At 32.2% G+C, this 26,535-nt stretch overlaps 2 protein-coding genes and 2 pseudogenes across 2 annotated transcripts; 3 read left to right on the top strand and 1 right to left on the bottom strand.

Moving 5' to 3' along the window:
- Nucleotides 1-4,764: 4,764 nt before the first annotated feature.
- LOC107169697 (uncharacterized) lies at nucleotides 4,765-6,459 on the bottom strand. Its single transcript, XM_015519527.2, has 2 exons — nucleotides 5,679-6,459; nucleotides 4,765-5,531 (listed from the first exon to the last, which is right to left on the bottom strand). The coding sequence occupies exons 1-2, from the start codon at nucleotides 6,457-6,459 to the stop codon at nucleotides 4,765-4,767; spliced, it is 1,548 nt and encodes a 515-aa protein (XP_015375013.2).
- A 162-nt stretch (nucleotides 6,460-6,621) lies between these two features.
- LOC149056623 (uncharacterized) lies at nucleotides 6,622-10,685 on the top strand (annotated as a pseudogene).
- Nucleotides 10,686-23,765: 13,080 nt separating this feature from the next.
- LOC107169698 (KRAB domain-containing protein 2-like) lies at nucleotides 23,766-24,149 on the top strand. Its single transcript, XM_015519528.1, has one exon. It carries the CDS (start codon nucleotides 23,766-23,768, stop codon nucleotides 24,147-24,149), a length of 384 nt encoding a protein of 127 aa, XP_015375014.1.
- A 397-nt stretch (nucleotides 24,150-24,546) lies between these two features.
- Nucleotides 24,547-25,240, top strand: LOC149056622 (uncharacterized; annotated as a pseudogene).
- Nucleotides 25,241-26,535: the final 1,295 nt, after the last annotated feature.

The raw sequence follows: 26,535 nt of genomic DNA, 5'->3' as shown, positions 1-26,535 counted from the left end.
AATGGCAATTTTGAAGATATCAACAAACTGTAAAGATCAAAGTTGTTCAGAAAAAATAAAGAAATCGAAATCCGGTCTCCAAAGTAGTGGTTGCTATTTAAGAAATTTTTATTTTACTGCGCATGCGCTGATAAAAAAAAATTAAAAATTTGAATTTATTAAAAAAATATGTATTTATAAGTCCTATATGCAGTATAAAAACCCCGAATCAAATTCAAGGTCACACGATCGAAATATTTCCTGTTACCTTTAAAATTGAACACACGGTATATTTATGTCTTTTTTCCGTCCCTGTAATGAGCGGATTTTGTTCCACATTATGTGGGGGTCAGTCTGAGCGCCTATTTTAGAGTTAAAGTTTCGCTATGGTTAGGGTTTTGTTGCTTTTGACCAAGAATTTTGTTTTAGCTCTGAGTTCTTTTAATTTAATGTGGTCCTCGAGATCTGGTATTTATAAATGTTTTCAGTGCTTTATTTTTTCGTGATATATATTGTTTTATTTCATTGTTACACCACGGGACTGGAGTTTTTTGGAGCTAGGTCTTAAGTATCAGATTGTTTGTTCTGCAGTCTCTATGATGATCTTGGTGAATTTGGATACTACTTTTTCGATATCTATATCGTCATCCGTGAATTCAGATGAATTGGTTTACGTTTCGAGAAGGTTTGAGAATAGAGGCCAGTCAGGTTTTTTGAGGTTCCATTTTATTGTAGAGTAGTTCGTTTGATATGCAATAGAAATTAATTGTATAGAGATTGGAAGATGATCACTGTTATAAATTTCATTTAATACTTGCCAATGTAATCTTTGTGCTATGGTAGGTGTGGAGAACGTAACATCGATAGCTGAGAGGGTTCAATTGGAGGGATTTATTCTGGTTTGCTCGTTGTTATTAAGTATTACAATGTTATCTTGTTCTAATAATTCTTCTATGATTTTTCCTCTAGGGTCAGTTTTATATGAACCCCATGTGAGACTGTGGCTGTTAAAATCTCCGACAATTATAAAGGGTCGTGGTAATTGTTTGATAATATTCTCTAAATAAATAAGTGTAAAATTGAATTGATTTGGAATGTAGATATTACAGATGGTGGTTTTTGTTTCAAGTGTGATTGATATTGCTACAGCTTCTATGTTTGAATGGATTTCCTCCCAATGGAATGAGCTATTAATGAGTGTGCAAACACCGCCACTTGCCCTCAGACAGCCTCTACGGTTTTTAAATGCATATTGGTAGTTGTTTATATTAGGCGTAGATTCGTAAGATTTGAGATTAGTTTCTTGAAGATATATTGCGATAGGTTGATGTAAGTTTATTATAAGTTTAATTTCATCGATATTTTTATGGAGACCATTGAGGTTCCATTGAATAATGTGTTTTGGTTGTGTCTGCATTTTCGTGTTTATAAATGGTGATTTTTTTTTTTTTTGTGAAGAATGATTTTTGATTATTTGATTTCATTATATTAAAGAGCTATTGAGTCTTCAGAGTGACTCAAGCAGCAAATTGCATAGTCTCGTGAGCCTGTTTTTAATGCTAACGATTTTTATTTTTGGCCGGATCGTGTCTAATATTTCAATCATTTCCATCGGCGTTATGTTAAATTGGTTTAATAGATTGGAAGGATCATACACGCTGAGGGAGTTTTCAATAATGTACTTGAGCTGAGGGAAGTCTATTTTTGGGTTGGGAATTCCTTCAAAGGCAGTTTTAGCTGGGGCTAGTGTTTCGTCTAGTTTAGCTACTATTTGTTCTATGGAGTTGGAGCGTTTAATTTTTTTGGCAGCGGGTTGAGGATTTGTCTTGGGGTTTTCGATGGTAGGTTTGATTATTTTAGTGTTATAAATTTGTGTAGGTGGTGTATTGTGTGTTACTTCTACATTTGCTTTTTTACCGATGGTTTGGGATTCTAATAGCTTTGTTGTGAGGTTACTATTATTAGTTTGATGGTTTTGCTTGTTATGTTAATAGGGCTCTCTGTAATGGATGCATTTTCGGTGTCGCTGGTACTGGTGTATGATGAGATCGGTCTTTTTTTGTGATCAGATAATTCCTGTGGGTGTATCCGCTTATTGGTACATTGTAGATTATTAAGTTCGATATTATGTTCTATGTTAGCACTGTCCTTATCCGTGGTATTTGACTCATTTTGTAAATTAGTATCTATAACGATTTCTTGGGATGTCGACGTAGAGTGGTTATTGCCATTAGTTAGAATCGTATTATCAAAATCTTTTTTACAGTGGTTTGACGTGTGACCAGTTTGTTTGTAGATATAGCATAATACGGTGTCATCCGAAAAGAATATGCGGTAATCGGTTTGATCGTAATTAATTAATAATGAACTCGGCAGTTTATGGATATCATCGGGGTGTAAATATACTTGTCGTCTAAAGCTGCCTATGTGCCCGTACTCGTCGTTTGAGGAACCGGCTTTCATAAAAGTAATGGGAGATAATATTTTAATGAGATTATCGTTAATACCTTTTATAATTATGTCATGCGGTATAGAAGGCTGCACATTGGAAATGATGATTCGTTTTGCCGGGTTGATGAGCCGACGATAAGCGATTTCTGTGTTGTTTATAACTATATACGATTGTTTTGAGATAATGTGATCGACGATACTCTTACTGGCGAAGTAAATACAAAATATATTGTTGGATATGCGCGAAGCAAATTTGATGTTATTAGACGAAGTTAGTTGGCTAAATGCTTTGATGTACTCGATTTGTGGGATGTCATTTAATGTATTGAAGATAATTGCTTGGTCTTTTTTCGGGAAAGATGAGATTGCTGTTATTTCTGCGAATGTTTTGTGTGTGCTAAGTTGTGGATTGGGTGGCGTGAGTGAATAAGAGTTGTCCATGATGGAGGTTGGTGTATATAGGCGGAGGAGGTTGTTGTTACCTATTTGGTTATGTGGGGCCGTAGTATTACAACATACCTTCTTAATTGCAGTGTGTTGCGTAATGCGACGTATGTGTTACTGCTATCGGAAGCTAAGAAATGCGATAAGCGAAGACCGGGAACACACGTGTGTATCGGACCGGGGTAATACACGTACTGGAAGAATGTATTGATTTACTATGTTGTGTGTGTTTTTTTTTTTGTGTGTCTTTGTACAAGAGAACTTGTCGAAATAATGATTCGATTTTCAACTTCAGTAGCTTTTTGGGTTCGAAAGTGAATCTAGTTGTTTTATTGAGGAGATAATTTTTTGAAATTCCCAAAAGTTTTCAAAAGCACCGGGAAAAACCAAGAAAAATTAACGAAAAACGGGAATTTTTACGCAAAATCAAATTTTGATAAAATCGATTTTAGATATTGGTGTAACTCTAAAACTAATTACCGTAGAAACATGACATTTTTCACAGAATGTTTATACAGGCATTTTCTACACACGATAAAATTTTCAAATATTTTCAAATCTTATTAAGTTATTTATAGACATTTGAAATTTTCAATATTTTTAGTTTTTTATTCTATAAATGTCAATAAAACTTTATTTGTTGGGACAAAAAACTTGAAAATTTAATACAAGATTCCGCATAAGTTAATATAATAGCAAACAAAAAATATTAAAAATACATATCCACGCTTGGAGCGTTAGTAGCTTTTCTCGCATAGTTGATCAGCTGTTTAAATCCAACATTTAAGCGCACCACTTTCCATGTGTATGTGCATAGGGTCAATGAGTAACCTGTATATCTTAAATCGTGTCCATACATTATCTTGTATTAGTTATATTAGAGTGATAACAAGGTATATTTGAATATTTTTTTTATGTTTCTACTTAGGTATATAATTATAAAAAGAGTACCTATTTTTCTTTTACTATAAATATAATTTACAATAGACTTACTTGATTCTTATTTTATAATTGATAATTATTGTGTTATTAGTTATTTTTAAGTTATAATAATATACAGAACAATTATTCAATCTCATATTTGAAGAAAATTGCAACTGTTAGAAGGGCACTCACTGCTACACCACTGCTATATTGTTTTATTTGACATATTTAAAGTCATGGTTTAATAGTAGGAATTTTATTTTTATTTTAGTCTTATCAAATGAATGTCAACGATCCAATGATAAAGATAATTTGGATACTATAATTTTGCAGTGCGACAATAATTATAATGACTTTCAATTATGTTGTTTTGCTCATGTTACGGGAAGGTACTCATAAAAACAAATAAACTATTTTTTCGGGTTACTTTATTTAGTTAATGCAAATATCAATAAAATTATTAATTTTACGAAACTCGAATACGCGAGGCAGTGCACTCGTAGCACAGCACTAACGCGACTGACTACAAAAGGTACTGTCCAAGAAGACCGGTCCGGTGTCCGTGCTATTAATTTGATAACAATTTACAATAGTGATATAATATTATTACATAGTGCACCGAACATGCCGCCCACCTTGGAACATTAAGTTTTAACAGTTAATAAATTTAATACTAATTAGTATACAAGAAAAACGAGAAGAAAAAAAAATATATATAATAATAATCGAAACATTGTAAATCAAATCATGGCATAATAGAATTTAAATGTATTCGAGTTCGCTAGATACAACAAAATAAATTCAACCGGCTATGATACACGGTTAATAATACATAAATATAATAAATGCTTACAAGTATCTCAATAAATATAATACTTAACATGTATGATTAGCTAAAATTAAAACAAATAAAATCATAATAAATAATAAATAGGTACATAAATAATGATGCAGGGGGTCCCTCTTTTAAGCTTGAGTTGGTGGTTGATTGCCCTCGAAAGGAAGTGGACATAAATAACGAACGGCCCGAGAAAGCTCACCTTTACAAGTTTTTACCTTGGCCACCCGTACTTGTCCGTTGGAACCGTGAACGACCTCGATTACCCAGCCCATGGACCATTTGAGTGGAGGTGCATTGTCATCCCGAATTAGCACGACCGTACCAACTTCGAGTTTAGGTACACTAGAAGTCATCCATTTTGTTCTTTCATGGAGCTGCGTAAAGTAATCCCTTGTCCACCGGGCCCATAGTTGTTGCGCGAATTGAACAACTCGTCGCCACCTTGACAGCTGATTTGTCGGGAAATCCCTTTCATCGCGGTCGGGTAGCAAATTTAGCGCGTCACCAATAAGAAAGCGTCCGGGGGTGAGAACGGATAAGTCGGAAGGATGTGAGGATAAAGGAGTTAAAAGCCGTGAGTTTAAAATTGCCTCTACACGTATCAATATGGTAATTAATTCCTCAAAGGTGAGTGAGGCATTGCCTAACATCCGATATAAATGCGATTTTATCGACTTCACAGCCGCCTCCCAAAGGCCGCCGAAATGCGGAGATCGCGGCGGTATCTTAGTGCCATTGAATACTAGATTTGGACAATGTGTCTTGAATACGCTCTTGATGTTCCGTAGATTGAAAAAGTGTTCGCATTTCTTGTAGCTGACGGTTTGCGCCAACGAAATTCGTTGCGTTATCGGAATAAATGTCAGTACAAAATCCCCGTCTATCACAGAACCTTTGTAATGCACTTAAAAACGCTTGAGTGGTCAGGTCACCTACCAGTTCTATGTGCCCTGCTTTAGTAGTAAAGCAAAAAATAGACACGCATACGCTTTATTCAAAAGGGCATTTCGACGTAAGCTAGACTTTATAATAAATGGACCCGCAAAATCTACGCCTGTCTTTTTAAATGCCTGTGCCGGCCGTACACGAGCCTCTGGTAGGTCACCCATAATAGGTTTAACAACAGCAGGTCTATATTTAAAACACTTTACGCACCGATGTACCACGTGACGCGCAATATTTCGTCCGTTAAGTGGCCAATATTTTTGACGAACAGCTGATAAGACAGCTTGCTGGCCACCATGCATTAAGTTATCATGCCAGTATATAAATATTAATTTGGTGAAGACCCCTTTCGCTGGCAAAATAATTGGATGTTGTTGCGACTCATTTAGAGTAGATGCATTTCCCAAGCGACCACTCACCCGGATCAAATTATTTTTATCTAAAAATGGACGTAGTCGCAGCAATACACTTTTAGGGCTTACTTGGCTAGATTTGCATAAGTCTTGGATCTCGCTCGTAAAACTACTAGCCTGTACTAGCCTAATAATACTACTTTCAGCCTTATCTATTTCACCCGCTTGAAGTGCACCACTTAGCCTTTCTTTCTTCGACGCATTATGCATAAATCTGCGGCATAATGCAATAACACGTAGTAGTTTTAATAATGATGAGTATTTTTCCACAATCGACAAATCGTACTTAACAGTAGACAATACGTGCGATACTGTTCTAGCTTCCAATAAAGCTTCGTCCGCTTGACAATAAATATTTTTTTTCTTTGGCCAATCAGCATCCTCTTTATGCAGCCATAGAGGTCCTTTCCACCATAAGGTTAACTCACCGATTTTCGCTGGACAACAGCCACGCGAAACCATATCCGCCGGGTTATCTTTTGTGCAATCTTTTTCTTGGGAGGAATACAATTTATTTTTCACTACAGAAAAGATTTCGATTCTAAGGTACACCCCTTGTGTTGTGATATTATTTTTGGGTTGTTATGTGAATCTTATGTGAAGTTATTGGCCCAATAATTCTATATGGATGTCAAATTTTATATTAAACGAAATATTAATAATCAGATTGCTAAGGTAACAAAATCAAATATATTATTTTTAAACGAACAATTTCATTCAGAAATAAATGCAGCGGATTTAATAACCATATTACGACGGATTGATGATAGGAATTTGGGAGATTTTTTTGCAAATTCGAAATTTGGAAGGTTACCTGTATCGGCTAAATTAGTTAAAAAATTTACTCTGTGCACATTATACGAAGTCAGATGTTTAAGTAAAGATGAATTTAATACGCTAACACCAATAGAAAGAAAATTTGAATTCATAATATCTCAGAAAACAGTATCGTGGATACTTTTGGTAGATAAATCGGAAGTAGTGGGTTTTTTTAAAATTTTGTAACATACATTGTGAAGAATCATCAACACTTGTTCAATTAAGAGAACTCGCAAAATCGGCTATAAAAACTTTTAGAGGTGGACTTCTTGATACTGAAGATAACGATTATTTTAAGGATAGTAGTGTAGATCTTACCTTTACTGAAAATAAGCAATCATTAGAGTTAGATAAAAGTCAGAAACAGTTTTACGAAAAAATTTATAGTGAACCAGATTCACCGCGGTTAGGATATAGAAAACAAAAATACCGATACTGTTGAAACTGGGGACGTGGCCCAACAGTTAAAAGATCTTTTAATAAACATAGAACAAACACTTTCACCAATTAAAAATATTGAGCAATCAGATAATTTAAAACTTGAATCTGAAAAAGTGAATCTAAGTATTAACTTGAATGCTGGTTTAAAAATAATTAATAACAATACACAGGATATCCATTGTTTACAGTCATTAGAGGATAAAATAGACACCAAAAGCGAACTTTTTTCTAACATTAAAACGATTGTTAATACAAATACATTAACGTCAAAAAATAAAATGGCAAGACCGCAACAATTTGCCCCAAATATTTTTAACGGTTCGGGTGATGAATGCGTTTTAGAATTTTTTAAATACTTTAACGTGGTAGCTACTGCTAATGATTGGTCTCCGCAAATATAATTAACTTACTTGCCACTGTATTTAAAAAATTAGCTTATAAATTATACAAAACTTTAACAATTGATAATTTAAATCCTACTTTTGATGAAATAGAACGAATATTTAAGGGAAAATTTGCTCACCAGCTAGGAATCGTATATTAAGAAACAAATTACGAAATAAAAAATTAAAATCGACAGAAACAATATTGGAATTCTTGGCGGATATTTTATATTTAATTAGTCAAACTAATTGTACCATTCCTGAGACAGAGAAAATTGACATAATATTAGAGGCACTAACACCAGAATACTATAACACAGTAACTATTATGAATAATGACCCATTAGACAACTTGGAAACTAATTTAAAGAAAATAGAAAATTCAAAATTGATGAATACAGATTTCCAAAGTATAAATTCGGTAGATATTGACAGCTTAAAAAAAGAAAATGCATTTTTGAAATCTAAATTAAATAGTTTTAACAATGGTAATAGAAATGTTAACCAGAAAAAGAAATTTATTAATAACATACATGGGAATAGTTCATATCAAATAATCCAAACGATACATTCAGTAATAATAATATGTGCAATTACAGCCCATACAATAATAACAACAATTTTAATAATCAAAATTACAATGCAAATAAATCATTTATTCCGAACAATTATTATAATAATCGGAGCTATCACCCAAATCATACGTTTTATCCAAATAATAACTTTAGTGCAAACAACGGAATTATGCCAAACCAATATAATATGAATAATAATAATTACTTTAATCAAAAAAAAAATTATAATCCCCCAAACAATTTTAATAATAATAACAGTTATACGGAACCAAAGTGGAATAATAGATATAAGAATATTCCCAACCAAAAAAGTCTGTCACAGCAATATTATAAAAATAATGCTTATAATACTAATCAAGGGGCGAATTCTAACAAACATTATGTAGGCCAAATTTATCAAATTCCATCGCATAATACAAATGGTAATAGGCAAAATGTAGACGTAAATAATGTGATGAATCAGCACGCTATTGGTCAGATGCCTGACAATAATACATTTAATCCTAATAAAACATATCATAATAATCAAAAAAACTAGTAAGGCGAGAGAGAGTGGTTAGGCTCCCTCTATACCAACAAAAAAATTCTACCGAAACAATCGAAATCAATTCCGATATAAAAGTGTTGGAATCAATAATTGCGAAGAAATATATAGATAATGAAACCACGCAGAAAGTGAAATACTTAAAACTTAACAATAGGCATAATACAATCGATACTAATGAAAAAAACCTAGACGATTATAATATAAGTAGTTTATTCAATGAAAATATAATACCAAAATTGAGTGACCATAATATTCAAAATAATTTCAAAAATAAAAATGTAATAACTGCTGAACAGCAACAAAATAATGGCGACACAATAAACAAATACATAACAACGTGTAATCCTACTTCGCTTCCGGCTGCATTTGAACCAGGTCAGAGACTTGAAGTAGTAGGCAAAATTAATAACATAGAATATAATTTTGTAATAGACACAGGAGCCACCGCGTCTATAATTAATGCTGACAATTTACCTATAGGAATAACTCCAAAAGCAATAGATTGCGTAAAGCTAATTACGGCAAACGGCTCAAATTTAAAACTACTTGGTATCATTAATACCGTTATTATTTTTGAAAATATTAAATTTCCTATATAATGCATGGTAGTTGAGAATTTAGTAGGACCTAGTTTAATAGGCACGGATTTCTTAAAATTGTATCAAGCGAAAATTAATTTTGTTAATAAACAGATAATTTTAACAGGTGATAGTTATTTTAGAGTTCGATAAAAACCGCATAACTTCGGAAAATATTAAATTGAAAATTAAAAAAAAATAGTTAATAAACCTTTATTGAATAAAGATAAGGATGATAACGTTGAAACTGAAAAACTTAGGAATTTATTAATCATCCAGCCGAGGTTACGTAGCATTGTTAGGTGTAGCCATAAGTTGATTGAGGTCCCTGGAGATGGATTCTGTGGTATTTATGCGTTGACAGTGATGCTCGCACATGAAAATATTTATGTAACGGCGGAAACAATATCTCATTTGCTTGACTTAAATTTGCATGAAAAACCAATTTGGTTAGAGGGTGAGGATTTATCAGCAATAGCTGAGTTTTATAATAAATTATAATTTAATTATTATATGTCCGAATTTCGAAAATCATAATAAAACAGCAGGTTTAGGGTTTTATAAACCAGGTAGAAAATTTCTAGTAGTTTTTTTTGAAAATAATCATTGGACACCGGGATGTTATGATAAAAATTATGATAATCCAAACCTAGAAGTGACACAAGTTACATTTACGCATGATTTTCGTTCTCTTCATACTTCTCGTGCCCTATTAAGGGAGAGGAAAATGTTAGCAGCCATTAACGAGGTACTAAATAATGAGAACGACCTGAAACGAGCTAATTGTCCATTGACCGATTTGCGTTAAGTAAAACACATTTCATTCAATTTAAACAATCCAAATATTCATAGCCAAGATAGGAAATATACTAAACCATATACTACATTTAAAAAAGTTGACAGGAATCTACCTGACGATCGCCACGTAAATAGTAACATTAAATTTGATATTAATCCAAATCTGAATGAATCACAGAAAAGTAAATTATTATCCTTGCTACAAAAATACGAATCTGTGTTCTCGAAATCTATGTAGAACTTGGGAGATTCAAAAACTGAACCAGTAGACATTTTTTTAACCAAAAATATTCCAATTAATCTCTCGAATTTCAAATTAAGTAAGTTTGAGAGGGATGAAATTGAAGAACAAACACAAGAAATGCTTAAAGCGGGAATAATTGAACCATCGAATTCACCATACTCATTTCCAATTTTTTTAGTGCCCAAAGGCAAACCACAAGGTTCAAAGAAAGAAAAGTCATCAGCACAATATAGAATGGTATTAGATTATAGAAAACTAAATGATATAACTATTAAAGAATCTTTTCCACTTCCAGTTATTTAAAGTATTTACGACTGTCTGGCGGGAAATGAATTTTTTTCTTGTATGTACGCTATGTCGGGTTTTCATCAACTTAAATTAAGTGAAAAGGCTAAAGAGCTAACAGCGTTTTGTACTACAACCGGGAAATATCAATTTAAACGTATGCCGATGGGAATTTGCAATGGCCCAAGCAAATATCAGGAAGCTATGAATAAAATCATGACAAACCTAAATTATAAAATTAATGTAAATTATATTGATGATTGCACATGTTTTGGAAAAACATTTGATGATCACTTATATTCTTTAGAATCAACTCTGGAAAGATTTAAACGATATAATTTAAAATTAAAATTGTCAAAATGTAAATTTGGGTACACAGAGTTAAAAATTCTAGGAAATATAATTGATAAAAAGGGTATCCGTCCAACAGATGAAGGGCTAAAAGTGATTACACAAGTAAGCTCCCCGACTAACATAAATCAATTACGTAGTTTTTTGGGATTGGCAAATTATTTTCGACGGTATATTCCAAATTTTAGTAAAATCACTTTTCCTTTAACTGAGTTAACGAAAGGTAATTTTAAAACAAAAAAAGACAGCATAAAATGGAAAAAAAATCATGAAAATGCGTTTAATGAATTAAAAAATAAATTAATAGCACCACCAGTACTAATGCATTATAACGAAGATGCTGACACTATTTTGGTAACGGATACGTCTTTATTTGGTTTAGGGGTAATCTTACAGCAGAGGGATGATGATGGCAATATTCATCCGGTGTCTTTTGGTGCAAAAAAACTGTTACCAGCGCAAACAAATTATTCAGCGTTAGAACTTGAGGCATCGGCCTTGTTTTTTAGATGCACCCATTTTAGACAATACCTGTATGGACAGACCACAAAAATTTGGTAGGACTTCAAAAATTAAAATCAGATTCACATGTATTAAATCGAATAAGAACGAAACTAATAGGATATGAATTTAACGTAATATATAAACAAGGTATTTTTAATAAGGCGGCGGATTTTCTATCAAGACACCCTACAGGTTTTGATGAGTTAGCACAAATTAAATATGACACAGAATCAGAATTGTCTGATATAAATATGGTAAATGTTAATTCTACGGAAAAATTATACAATTCTATTTCATACGATGATTTTATGCATAATAATGACAAGGGAGTTACATTTAATTTCGATATTAAACAAATCCATCAAGACTTGTTTAGCGATTATTTTGATGAAACATTTCACTTGGTGCATTGTGTTTCACAAGATTTTAAGATGAATAAATGGGATTAGTCTTAAATTCAAAAATAAATATGACCACGTAAGCGAATTAAAGGCACAAAACAAAAAAATCGGTCAGCTTGCTTATTTACATTTTAAGAGCCAGTTTATAATCTATTTAGTTACAAAGTCAAAATTTTATGGAAAATCGTCATACAAATCGTTATTCACCTCATTAAAGTTGTTAAAAATATTTTTTAGTACATATAACATTAATAAAATAGCGATACCCAAAACCACCTTCGACTCAGAAACATTAAAATGGTTAATTATTTTAAACATGATAAAATACGTTTTTTGTGACACAGAAATCGACATAACAATTTCTATATTTACGCCATCACAGCATATCATATCATTGGTAGAACCTATTAATGTACATTTGTTGCAAACGCGTGATGATTTTCTACAAAACATAACTGGGGCAATTCAAAATCCTGAGTCATCAGAAATAAAATGGGTTAGGAAGGCGAAATCGTACGTAATAAATGATGATGATAGGCTTATGTATTATAGGGATATTTATAAAGACACGCCAAAACTAGTAATAGCATTGCCATCTAGCTTAATCAAAGAGGTGATCGAGCACTTTCATAATGAAAAAATGTCTGGTGCGCATTTAGGTGTTCATAAAGTGTTCAATAAAATACGATCGCGATACTATTGGCCTACTATGCAAAAAGATATAAAAAATTATGTAATTTCATGCAGAAAATGTCAAAAACGTAAACCAGATAAACAGCCAGCGGCCGGTATGTTACAACCAAATAATATCTTAAATGGTATACCTTTCCAAAAGATTTATATTGATTATATAAGACCTATGCTAGGGTCACGAGGTTGTAAATACATATTAGTTGCTACATGCCGAACAACAAAATTTTGCTTTGCAAGATCATACAAAAACGCTGACGCTAAATCAACGACGAAATTCTTGTTAGAATTAATACTAACATATGGCCCACCCAGAGTAGTAAGATCAGGCAATGGCACACATTTTACAGCAAAAGTAATTTCGCAACTATTATTAGCTTTAGGAATCCAAAAGAGGGAAGGAATAGCTTATAGGCCAACTAGTCAGGGACAAGTAGAAAGACAAAATCAGGTAATTATAGACACGATAGCACCATACGTTGCAGAAGAGGAAAAGTGGACTGACGTATTACCAATCGTATTGCATGCATATAACACTGCCATACACCATTCAACGGGATATACTCCATTTTATTTAGTACATGGCTACGAGCCTGTTTCAATTTTTGATATCGCAATTATTCCATCAAATTTAAATCACTCCACAATTATAGAAATACAAAAATTAAACTAAATCCGTGAAAAATTACCTGGTATATTAAAGAAAGCGTTTAATAAACAAAAAATTTATGCAGACAGAGGGAAAAGAGAACAAGATTTTTTTGTAGGAGAAAAAGTTTTATTAAAGATTAATGTTAGAAACAATAAATTTTCGGATAGATATGATCGAGGGTCCCTACACAATTTTAAGAAAAATAAATCCAGTCACATATTTAATTGAAATTGATAAAAATGGCAAAAAACAATCTGAAAAAAAGCGGGTAAGTCGTGTATGTCGCTCTGCTGTACAGTAGGTTACAAGTGGGTTACTGTAATGGATGGAATTAAATTTGAATCCAATGATATTATATCATTGTATACAAAAAACGATTCTGAGCGAAGACGGTTTATCTGTCTAGGATATATTATAGATTATTAAAAATTTTCAAATCTTAGATTTAAAAAGAAAAATTTTTATGAATATCTAGCTTAAAATAATTTCTGTATTTTCGTGATTTTTACATAATATGTTGTCAAAAATCAAACTTTGAATGCTTAAAAAAAAAATTGTGACTATGTATTCCTTTTATTTTGCCACTGCTATTGTAAAAATATGTTAGGAGCCTTGTATTAAATTTTCAAAGCTTAGAATTAAAAAGGAAAACTTTTATAAATTTCTATCTAAGATAATTTGAACATTGCCATAATTTTTACGTATTTAGTCAAAATTTGAACTTTAAATGCTTATAAAAAAAAAATTTTGACTATATATTTATTTTATTTTCAATTGCTATTGTAAAAATATATAATGAGCCTTGTAATAAATTTTCAAATCTTAGATATAAAAGGAAAATTTTTTATGAATTTCTAGCATAAAATAATTTACGAATTTTCGTGATTTTTACATAATATGTTGTAAAAATTCAAACTTTGAATGCTTATAAAAAAAAATTGTGACTATGTATTTCTTTTATTTTTCAACTTCTATTGTAGAAATATGTTAGGAGCCTTGTATTAAATTTTCAAATCTTAGAATTAAAAAGAAAAACTTTTATGAATTTCTATCTAAGATAATTTGAACATTGCCGTAATTTTTACGTATTTAGTCAAAATTTGAACTTTAAATGCTTATAAAAAAAAATCGTGCCTACGAATTTTTAATATTTTTTAACTTCTATTGTTACAATGTGTTAGAAGCCTTGTATTAAATTTTTAAGCTTTTCTACCGAACAAATAAATATTTATTGATATTTATAGAAAAAAAAATTAAAACAGTTGAAAAATTAAAATGTCAGTAAACAGCTCAAAACAAGTCTAAATATTTTGAAAATTTTATCAAATATATAAAACGCCTATATAAACATTCAGTCAAAATTTAAAGTATCTGCGGTAATTTGTTTTAGAGTTACACCAAAATAAGGAAATCGCTAAAAGTGAAAATCCAATGTTGTAAAAATTTAAATTTCAAATGCTCATAAAAATTTAATTTGAATTTCAGGTGGAATTTTTATTTGTGATAAAGATTGAAAAACTTGTAAGGAATCTTGTATTAAATTTTTAAATCTTAGATTTAAAAAGAAAATTTTTTATGAATTTCTAGCTTAAAATAATTTGTGAATTTTCGTGATTTTTACGTATTTTGTCAAAATTCAAACTTTGAATGCTTATAAAAAAAAATTGTGACTATGAATTTCTTTTATTTTTCAACTGCTATTGTAAAAATATGTTAAGAGCCTTGTATTAAATTTTCAAGCTTTTCTGCACAACAAATACATTTTTATCGTTATTAATTAAAAAAAAACTAATAATGATCGAAAATTTGAAATGCCTATGAATAGTTCAACTTAAGCTGAAATTTTTTGAAAATTGCATGGTGGATAGAATATACTTATATAAACATTAGGTGAAAATTTCATGTATCTATGGTCATTTGTTTTAAAGTTACACCAAAAACCAAAATCGATTTTGTCGAAAAATGAGTGTGTGTAAAATTTCCTGTTTTTCCCTTAATTTTTAGTTTGTTTTTCTCAATTATTTAGAAAAGTATTAAGAATTTTTTACTTTTGACCCCCCAAAGTACCAACTAGATTCACTTTCTGATCGAACGAGGCACTGAAGTCAAAAATCGAAGCATTTTTATTGCCTTAAAACGTGATGACAGACACAGAAAAAAAAAAAAAAAAAAAAAAACACACATCATGGTAAAATCAATACATTCATCGCTTCGCTCAGAATCTAAAAAACATGTTCAACAAATAAAAAAATATGAGATCGATCACAAATAGAAAGTGTATACTATTATAGTTAAGACTTAAGTATAAAAAAAAAAAAATTGTAACCAATTGAGCGTACGTGTATAAGTGACATATTACTAAATTAGATTAAGTATTTAAAATATTTGAATAAAAAATCAAAAAAAAAAATTAATATAATTTTTTTGATTATTATTAATAAATTGAATTACAATTAAAAATATTAACATGTAACGATAATTTGGGAATCTCACTCCATATTATTTACCAAGTTGTAAATAATATTACAGTCGAGAGACCATCGTAATAAATTATTTCACAACCACTTAATTTCTTGTTATTGTTAAGCAATATTAACGAAGTTTTGTCGGTTGTAAAACAAAATAAAAATAGTTAAATAAATAAAATAAAAAAAATTGCTTAACGTTATATTTTAATACAATAGTGTAGGTATTTTTAATAGTTTTGCATCTTAGTTAAATAAATAGGTCAATGAATAAACAACGAAAACACTTATTCGACATTATATCATTTATAGGCACATAATATTATAGTAAGCATATATATAATTATATATAATATATACATATAAGTGAATGATACACACACCGGAACATTACTACGACAGTCAACGAAGAATGCTTAACACTTATATTAAAGTTGTAATTTAATCAGTGACATGAAATAATATTTAATAATCTACCATTTTTATACTATATATATAATTATTAATCGTTTTGTTTTAATTTATTCTATTATTTAAATAACTTGTTAAAATGTACACAAAAATTACAATTATTCTAATATTAGGCATGATAATAATTGATACGTTACAAATAGAGGAGTCAATTGTTTACAACTACCAAGGAAGCGGATCAGGTAAATTTTATGAACCAATTTATAAAATGAGAGTATATACTAGTGAATTTAATTTACTAACACATGTAAATATTTCTGTTTTTGTCGAGAAATTTAATGAAATAAATAATTTAATAAATTACAATGATAGATTATGTTCTTTCAGCAAACATAATGTTTCGAATATATGTAGTAACTTTAATTCATCGTTAAAGATAAGCAAAACGGAATTATTTAAACGATATACAACACTTATGTCTTTACAGGATGGAGTAAGGATAAAGAGGGGTTTAATAAATGCAATAGGAGAATTTGAAAACTGGGCTTTCGGAGTGGTGGCAGACAACGAATATCAACAAATACAACAAGATTTAAATACGAATAAAAATAATAATAAAAAAACCTTAGTCACTATGAAGTCGCAAGTAAAATTAGTTCAATCATCACTAAACCAGATATCGAATGTATCGTCAACAATATCACAAAATTTCAAAAAAATACAATTAGAATATAACAATTTGGTAGATAAAATTAACGTTAGGACAAATGACATGATTGAAATTCAGGTAAATCAGCAATTAATCAATTATTTAACAAATTTTAATTTTATTTTGACAAGTTTTTCCCTTGAAATAGATGAATAAATTATTAGATGCTTTATTACTAGCACATCAAAATACACTTCATCCACTAATCCTAAACAGTATTCAGTTAAAAACAATTTTAGAAAATATACAGTGAGAGTTACCCGTAAATCAAGTTTTACCGCTAAATAATGATGCAAATTCATCTCTGGAAGGTTTTATGAAACTGACCAAAGTGACAACTAAATTTTCAAATTTTCAATTATTATTTATTTTAAATTTTCCTATATGTACTCCAGAGATTTTTACATTATTTCAGATATGGCCTATGCCAATTGAGATAACAAATTTACAATTTATGTTTATCCAACTCGATAATCCATATCTAGCAATTTCATCTGATAACCAACATTTTATATCTTTTTCTGATCTTGAATACGATAAGTGCAGCCTAGGGGTCGCTATAAAATATTGTGCCTTAGGTACGCCAGTTTATTTGGGAACATACCCATTGTGCAAAATTCAACTACTTAAATTGACAAATAACACTGTACTTCCAAAACAATGTTCTGTACACCATATTTACCATAACAATGCTTATTTCAAAAAACAAAAAACACATTTTTATATTGGATAGCTACGGAAATACAAACCACTTTAGTGTGTTTTGGGTCAACAACTTTTCATATTTTAAAAGGAACAGGAACCATTAAGTTACCAAATTCATGCACGTTATATACTCCAACAGTGATACTTAAGTCGTCGGGAGAGGAAATCAGAAATATAAATATATCAGTTAATATAAACCCCGACATATCCTTATTAAATGTTTCTGAATTAGGTTTAAAAATAGAAAAAATAAAGAATTCGAAAACAAATTTTAAAAAGATTAACTTCCAAATTCCAGAGTTAAAAAATTTACACCAAACCTCCCGAAAATTAGATGAAATTATAAATGATATTGACAATGAATTGGAAAATGTCGTAACTAATAACTATCAAAATTTACACTATTATTGGCTGTATTTAATAGGGGGTATCGTAGGATATTTAGTAATTCATACAATTATTGCTAAAATAAAATTGTATTGTAGAGGAGAGAGAGAGCCAAGGCAAATGTTGAGAGCCAGAGGTAGAGTGCTTCACGAAGATAATATAATATAATTAACGCACCAAAGATTATGTAATTTTGAAAATATTCGAATATAAAATTTTAAGGTAAGATAGCTGAATGTAATTTACACTATAGTAAAAAAAAAAAAAAATAAATATATATGTACCTATATTGAAATTAATAAAAATATATTGTTATCACCAGAATGTTAACGTGAAAAAAAAAAGAAAAAAAAAATATGTGTTTACAGTTTAAATTTGTCTAATTATAATGTATTACCTTCATAAGTATCTATTAAATTTATATACAAGTATATACTTATATATAAAGTTTTAAAACCTGTATCTAATAAAAAATATATAATATTATTATTAATTTGTTTAATGCCATTGTATTAATTTATATTGTATTCATCGAAATATAGAATAAGAGTAAATATAGAAAAAGTATGTAAACAAATATGCTACTTATTAAAAAATGTATTATATATTAGGTAATGGTATCAACGAATTGTTTTCGTCGAAATATATATATAAAAATAATGTGTCTTAATACATACATGTTATGTTTAATATAATTATCTTGAGTGAAACTGAAAGGGGTAAGTGAAGACAGCCGTTGGTGTCGGTATTCAAGGACGGAAAAGTCAACTACAATCCGTGTCACTAACCAGAAGTTATAAAGATATAATTTATAATATACATAAATAACATATTGTTATATACGCATGCCGATTGCCTTGGTGGCTTAGTGTAGTGTATATCTACCAAATTCATGATATGCAGTTTAGCAAGAAAATACAGTCGGAGGAGGTTGGAGTACCGTTATTCTTTGCAACTGGATGAACATGAAGTCAGAAACAACAACACTACCACCAACACATCTACCGTTGTTTGTTTTCCCAAATCTGGGGTCCAGATTTAAATGGACAAGGGGTACATGTAACGATTGAAATCATCGACATCGTACATTAATCCGTATACGTTGAGCATGGCTAATATGCTGAGTGTTAATAATACCAAAGCGTACATATGTATGCAATATATATTATGCTGACGCGACGTTTAGCACACGTCGTGTTAATAACCGACCGGGACTCCGGGGAGTAGAGTCGATGGTGGATGGAGAGACAGACTAGGATCAGAAGTCGATAGTTGGACAACAACCTAAAGTAGACCCGCGGACGACCACCTCAACCCACATTGGATATCGACACCCAAAACACACTATGGCCTGATCGGTAACTCTCAGTTATAATTATTTATAGGTATGCCTAACATACATTATACATATTATTAATTGATGTTTGATATATTATAATTTATAAGACTCGATGTTGTAGTTATAATAATACATAAATATTTAATAACAGTTACACATATATAAATACGTTGAGTACTTTGCTTCACATAAGGTAACCTTGATTCCTAACGATAATACCACACACCGAGGTCAAGTCCCGGAGACCTCGTAAATATAAACAGGACGTTACAGTTGCGAACTACGTGGGGTGTTAAATAGTAGCCTTGTTCATCTGGTATCGTATGTTGCGTGATTTCCATATGTCCTAGCTCGGAGTACTCGTTCATAAATTTGCTGTATTCTTCCTTGAGTTTAGTATCGGACTGAAATCGTCTTTCTAAAGATTGTAGCGTCCCAGCATACAGGAGGACAAACGACTGGTGTTGAGGTAGATGGATTGGATGTAATAAGTATAACAACTTAATTTGTGATTAATTTATTAGATATTTATTTGATTACTATGTAAATAAAACACTTTTACTGCACAAAATGATTTGGTTGTAAAATATTCTAAGTCCGAATAATTAAATTGGACTGGTGTCTGGCGTGAAGGTGCTTGTTCTGACTCTGGTGGCTCACGTCTGAATTGGGTCTAATCGGGGCTCTCCTATATAGTCCAGATAGTCCTACTCTCTGCATTTCCTCTCCTATCGATAAGATACGTATGTGTCCATGGCCGAGTCGTGCAAAAGCGTACGCGTGTATTATTTTAATATCGCAGCTTCCCACGCCCATGCGACCGGTCGGCCACATCCTGGTTATTCGCGACACGTAATCTCCATAACCCGACGACATTAATGTTATCTCTAGATACGCCTGCCAAGACTACGATTTCATATTTAATATTTCGTATATTTAATTCCAATTATGGTAATATTTTGGAAAGGCTAGAAGTTTGGCCTTCGATATAACTATTGAGGTCCTACACAATATAATTGGTTGGCGAAATCATACGCCCCAGGGTCACTTATACATATCTACGTGTATATGCGTGTTTAGATGTCTCAGCGGGACGTCAGTACATAGCAAGATTACATCCGACGAAGAGCTACGTCATACGACTTTCCTAGCCGACCTAACCGACCGGTTTTATCACGTTTTACGTTTAATTCAAAATGTTGTTTACACCTTTTTTTTTCTAATGTGTATACATCACCCTTCCTCACCTCCTCTAAACGCCAAAACTCTGCCATTTGATTCTCCATATTTGCGAAGTCGGGCGTTATGCTCGTACATAATAATTATGTCGACCTGTCGGCTTGTTTTGTTGGCGCCGGGATTGGTCCCGCGATTACCCAGCCTAACCGAGTGCCCTGGAACATGGGCCCACGCGGCACCGTCTGCATTTGTTCTTTAGTAAGTAATTCAAAATATATTTCCGCACCTAGAATAATATCGACCTTCTTGGTTATGTGGAAAGATGGATCTGCCAAGCTTATATTCACTGGGACCTTCAATTCTGTTAGGTTTACCGACATTAACGGTTACTTACTCGTCAAATTAGATAATGCAAAAAATTCCAAATTTAATGATTAGTCGTGTACGCGTGATTTAATATTAGTCGTCACCTTGTACGACGATGTATGCGACGCATCATTTATGCCAATTATCGAACACGATGCTTTTATCCGTTTTAAATTTAATTGCCGGGTCAATGACTCGGTCATAAAATTGTGTTGCAATCCACTATCCAGTAGCGCACGGCACCAAACCGGTTTATTTTGAGTGTCACAAACGAGAATCTCTGCCATTGATAACAATACTTGACCTATTTTGCCGTGCATGGGCATTTATTGATGCGGGTACGTTATTGCTTATTGCCTCATTGCCGGTATCGGTTCTGTCGTATGCTATGGGTGGAGTGGTGGTAGACGGTTCGCCGCTGTCTCCCGCACCTGACTGTATATTATTATAATTATAACTGCGCGGCGGCAAATGCAGCAAACCATTATGCGGACGTGCATATTTTGGACAACGACGCGACTTACATTTTTCGGAGTGCACCCGTAGGCATATATTACATAGTTTTAAGTCATTAATTCTTTTTATCCTCTCCGCTATTGTCAGTGCTAGAAACTTGGTACATTTGTAAATGGAGTGTGAGCCGCTGCAATTATAACATTTGAACGTCGTAGTAGTCGTAAATGATGAAGACCTGTCATTCGGCTTTTTTGACCTTGGAACATCTTTTTATCTTTTTGCACTTGTATATTGATGGGTTTTACTGACTCTATTGCTTCTAAAATTCGAAAGCGAGATTTTAAAAAATCTATTAATATTGGCCCCTTGAGCTCCTCTGCCGTTGCCGCTTCGCTTTCCCATTCTCGTCTCGTGCCCGCGTCCAGCTTTGATGTTATCAAATGGAATAATAAGGCGCCCCATCTGTCTGGAGTTTGCCCCAAAGACTCTAACGCTTTTAAATGATCAGATAACGTGTCAATTAGTGCACGTAAATGCACCGACGATTCTTTTTTACTGGCTCTAAGTCAAATAAAGCCTTCACATGTACCTGTATCAACACCCTTTTGTTGTCATATCTCGTGGTTAAACATTTCCATGCTATTCTAACTTCCATGTAATTTTCCGCCGTAGTTTGCAAACATTGGATTACTTTTTCCGCATCTCCACCAAGACACGATCTTAAATAAAAAAATTTTTGAATATCACACATAGATTTATTGTCATGTATTAACGCCGTATAGATATCATAAAATGCAGCCCACTCCGTATATACACCTGTAAACTTTGGGTATCTCAATAGCGGCTAATTTCATTGCCGATTGTACAGGATGTATGTTTGGGTGACTATTTATCTCGTTGCTCGCGGATTCAATCGAAGTCCGGTCAGACGGCGAATTTGAGATAACGCCTGGCGATGCCGCTCTAATTATTTTGTTACTTTCGCTACGTTATCATAATATAACTGTTCGAAGCCGTTACGATATTTCTCGCTTTCATCAGGCGTTTCGCCTTCCTCTTCTATTTGCAATTGAACCTGTTGAAAGTCGAGCCATGTTTCTGTGGTTTTTTCCAGCCTTACCGTAATTTGATCGATATCCGGATTTTTCTCGTTGTCGCGGATGTAGTTCGCTATGCGAGTTAATTGCCCCTTTAGCTGGCCCCGCCGTGTGATAAGATTCGATAATTCACGCATTCTAACAGCCCTATTGTATTGATCATAAATTGCAATAACTGTCTATTCGGTTCTTGCTTGATATGGCCTACGTGTAAATGTATGGTGTGCGATGAGACTAAACTTGAACGTACCTTTCACACTAGTATAATTATAACTGTACGTATTCGGAATATTGGGAATATGAAAAAAGGAAAAAAAAACCCGAAACACTGATATACTTATATAATGACTTGCTATTCGCTTACCTTGTCTTCAAGATGACCTTGACAAAGTTTCTCCAATACTTCACTATGTTGAAATATGTTAACTTCTCGGGTATTTCTTCAGAGCTCGATCGTACAATCTGGTGGAACTATGTTGCCTCTGGATAGCACACCTCACCACTCGGACTCGCGATCACAACTAATATTACAATGGCTGCTGTAAAAGCTTACATTACTAATTGTGAAAGGTGTGCGGAAAAAAAAAAAAAGTATGCGAGGCGTTGTTGTGCGGCCTATTTTATCTTTGTCTTTAAATGAACGTGGGTAAGTGGACCTTGTTGACTTTCAAAGTTTACCTGACGGAGATTTTAAATTTATTCTTCATTACAAAGAACACTTGACAAAGTTTTCATTTTTCCGGCCTCTGAAGTGCAAAAAGGCTTCGGAAATAGCGAAAGAACTGCTACACATATTTTTTTGTCACGCCTGCATCGAAAGTTTGGTTTTCGACAACGGTTGAAGCGTTCGAAAGCGTCCTTTTTCCGTCCAGCGGGCGGTAAAGTGAAAATCCCCAAAGTGCCGGGCGGAAAAGAGGAAATCCCCAAAAGTGCCGGGTGGAAAAGAGGAAATCCCCAAAAGTGCCGGGTGGAAAAGAGGAAATCCCCAAAAGTGCCGGGCGGAAAAGAGGAAATCCCCAAAAGTGCCGGGCGGAAAAGAAGAAATCCCCAAAAGTGCCGACCGCCGGGCGCGTATCCCCTCCACAACCAGAAATTAAAATGTATACCTACCACGGTTCTTACAAAACATAAACTTTTGGTTACATCTTAAATGTATAGTATAACCTCCTTGCATGACGCATAAACATTTAAACATATTTAATTTGCACTGTTCCTAGATAAGTGCGTCGAACGATGCGTTAGTAAATGTCTTCCATGAAATTGTTTTTGTAGAATCGTCTATAATTGTTGCATAGATCCCTGCATAACCTTTTCCATGAACGCAGGGGCGTGACAAAAAATAGTATGTGTGGCTCGCGCGGGAAGGCCATTTCAGTTTTGGGCGAAATGGCTCACTTCCCGCCCTTGCCACACAATATACTATTGACGTTTGGTGCACCTCATGTTCTGCAGTCCGATAATGGTCGCGAATTTACTGCTGGTATTATAACAGAATTAGCGTCATTATGGCCCGATCTAATATTAGTAAACGGTCGGCCACGTTATCCACAAAGCCAAGGATCTGTAGAGAGAGGGAATTGTACGCTTAAGGATTCATTGGTGGCGTGGATGCGAGACAACAAAACTGCCACGTGGAGTTACGGCCTCGACTTTGTACAATGGGGCGTTAATACCACATACCACGAAGCTATAAAGATGACTCCATATGAAGCAGTTTTTGGTAAAAAGCACGAATGGGGCTGGCAACAAAAGTACCTCGAGAATTATTAGAAAATATAATGACAGGAACGTTGGAAGAGGATATGTTGGACATGTTGAACGATGATGACGTAGAAGTACTCAATACTGAAGTGAGTAGAATTAATAATATAAGGGATTGCATTTTTTATTTATTTATTAACCAATTTTAATATTAATATTTACCTAATAATAATTCAAAAATGTTATCTAGAATATATTATAATTTATAATTTTTGTCAACGCACTAACTATACTATATTATATATAATTGATTTTGAATAATGCATTTTTTGGTTAAAAATAAAAGAAGTTGAACTTATTTTTTTTTAAATATTTTTTTTATACAAATACAAATACTTGGAATGTATTTAAATACTTTTTTTATTTATTTTTAAAGACAAAAGATTTAGAGGTTACACATGATATAGCTGAATTACTAGAAACCAATACTACGTGCTCCCAACATATTACACCCGAAAATGAAGTACAGCAGAAGCTCGATAATTTGATAAAGACCACACGAAACATTTTGGAGATTGAAAGTGACACCGACGAAGTAAGTCGATTTTTGGAAAATTAGTCAGTTATTAATTATTTTTTAACAATTTTTTTTATATAGAACACTGAAGAGGTAGTTTCCGATCATCCTGCTACATACCGACGCAACATTGCTGCACAAAATTTAAAATCTCAAGCGGACAGAATGGTAACCAGAGGCAAAGGCATCCTCCCTCCCTTAAAAGTTGGTGACAATGTTCTTTTGTCAATTCCATTGGTGGATCGAGGGCGAAGAGATGCAGCCAACCTTCTTTCAGTTATAATAGAAGAAAAAGATGGAAAATGTCGTATCACGACGAAAGAAGGGATTCTGAACACATGGCTGGGGCGGAACAGTTTGGCTGCTACAAAGTACTGTTCTCTAACGACTGCAAACGTTCAAAATTTAGAAAAATGAATATTCTTTACGGGAACTAGTTCGATTAGAGTCAGTTCGGATCGGACAACGATATCGACGTTGTACTTGCCGTACGAATTGCACATCAAAAAAGTGTACATGCAGGGAAAATAACATGATGTGTAATTCAGCGTGCCACCCCGGCCGTAGTTGCCAAAACGTATAAATATAATATAAATATATAACTAAACATATTAATATAATTTCATAACTTTCGACTTTTTTTATTTTTTTTTACAACTTTTTACACATAAATTTATTATTACAATATGATTTTATTATATTTCCAGTGTTTTATGTACAATCATAAATATAACACATTAATTTATATTGAATTATGTGTTATCATTATTTTAAGAATGGTCTTGCCGATTTCATGCAATCGGCAGTATTATGCATTTAAAGTTGCCGATTTCACGTTGTCGGCAACAGCGTTGGAGATTTCATGAAATCAGCAATTTTTCTGCCGATTTCATGTAATCGGAAATTTCATAAATTCGGCGTAACATATATATCTTTTTCAACAAAATCTCATAATTATTCTCAATATTTATTCATAAAACTAAGGACTTATTTTTTCGCCTTTTCTAAAATTCCAAATTAATTATCAATTATCAACATATAAGGTCTTACCTCTTGCCGTCCAAAAAATGAGTATTATTTATTTCAATTACTATATATCACAAGGTCTTACCTCTTGCCTTTTCAAAAAATCACAATTATCAATATCCCAATTACTTTATAATCTAAGGTCTTATTTCTTTCCTTACTAAAAATCTCAATTATTCTCAATTATTTATATATATATATCCTTTAATATTCTTTAAAATTATCAATTCACTTATTTTCATTTATCAATACTCATTTAATTCTCATTAAATTATTTCTCGTTATAACGTTATTCTCATTTATATCTTTTTATTTTACCTAGGTTTTATTTGTGCCTATTTATTTTATTATATTATTAATCAATAATATTCATTAAACGTACATATATTATCTGAATTTATCATTTTAATTTATATTTTTATATAAAAATAATATGTTTATCAATTTAATGTTCTAACGGTGGTGTAGGTGCACACACCAAAAGTTGTGGAATTTTTCAAAATTTTCGAAAAAATTTACTTTCGCGAAAAATTCTGCTTCTCCTCCTCTTGAATGTTTGATGTTCTTCTTAGGGTTCCGTACTCGACTGCGCCAGATGTAGTGATCACGTCGCCTTACAGGTATCAGTAGTCAAGGATGATGTTGGAAGGTGACTCTTGAGTTAATTTAAACAACGTGGAATTCTTCTTAGTTAGATTATTTGATTATTTATTTTGACAAAACATATATTTATTTATAAACATGAAAACTGAATTTAATTAACAAGTTAAATATTTTGAATGATTAGAATAAATTCGGTTTGACTCGAATATTTTCTAAGTTCAGAATATTATTTTATGAGAATTTTTCTAA

Source organism: Diuraphis noxia, unplaced genomic scaffold, assembly GCF_037042655.1.
Source record: "Diuraphis noxia isolate RWA-SAM2 unplaced genomic scaffold, SU_Dnox_SAM2 contig0003, whole genome shotgun sequence".
NCBI classification, from domain to species: domain Eukaryota; kingdom Metazoa; phylum Arthropoda; class Insecta; order Hemiptera; family Aphididae; genus Diuraphis; species Diuraphis noxia.
Note: the sequence above shows the minus strand (reverse complement) of the source record. Positions and strands in the feature narration are given on the sequence as shown.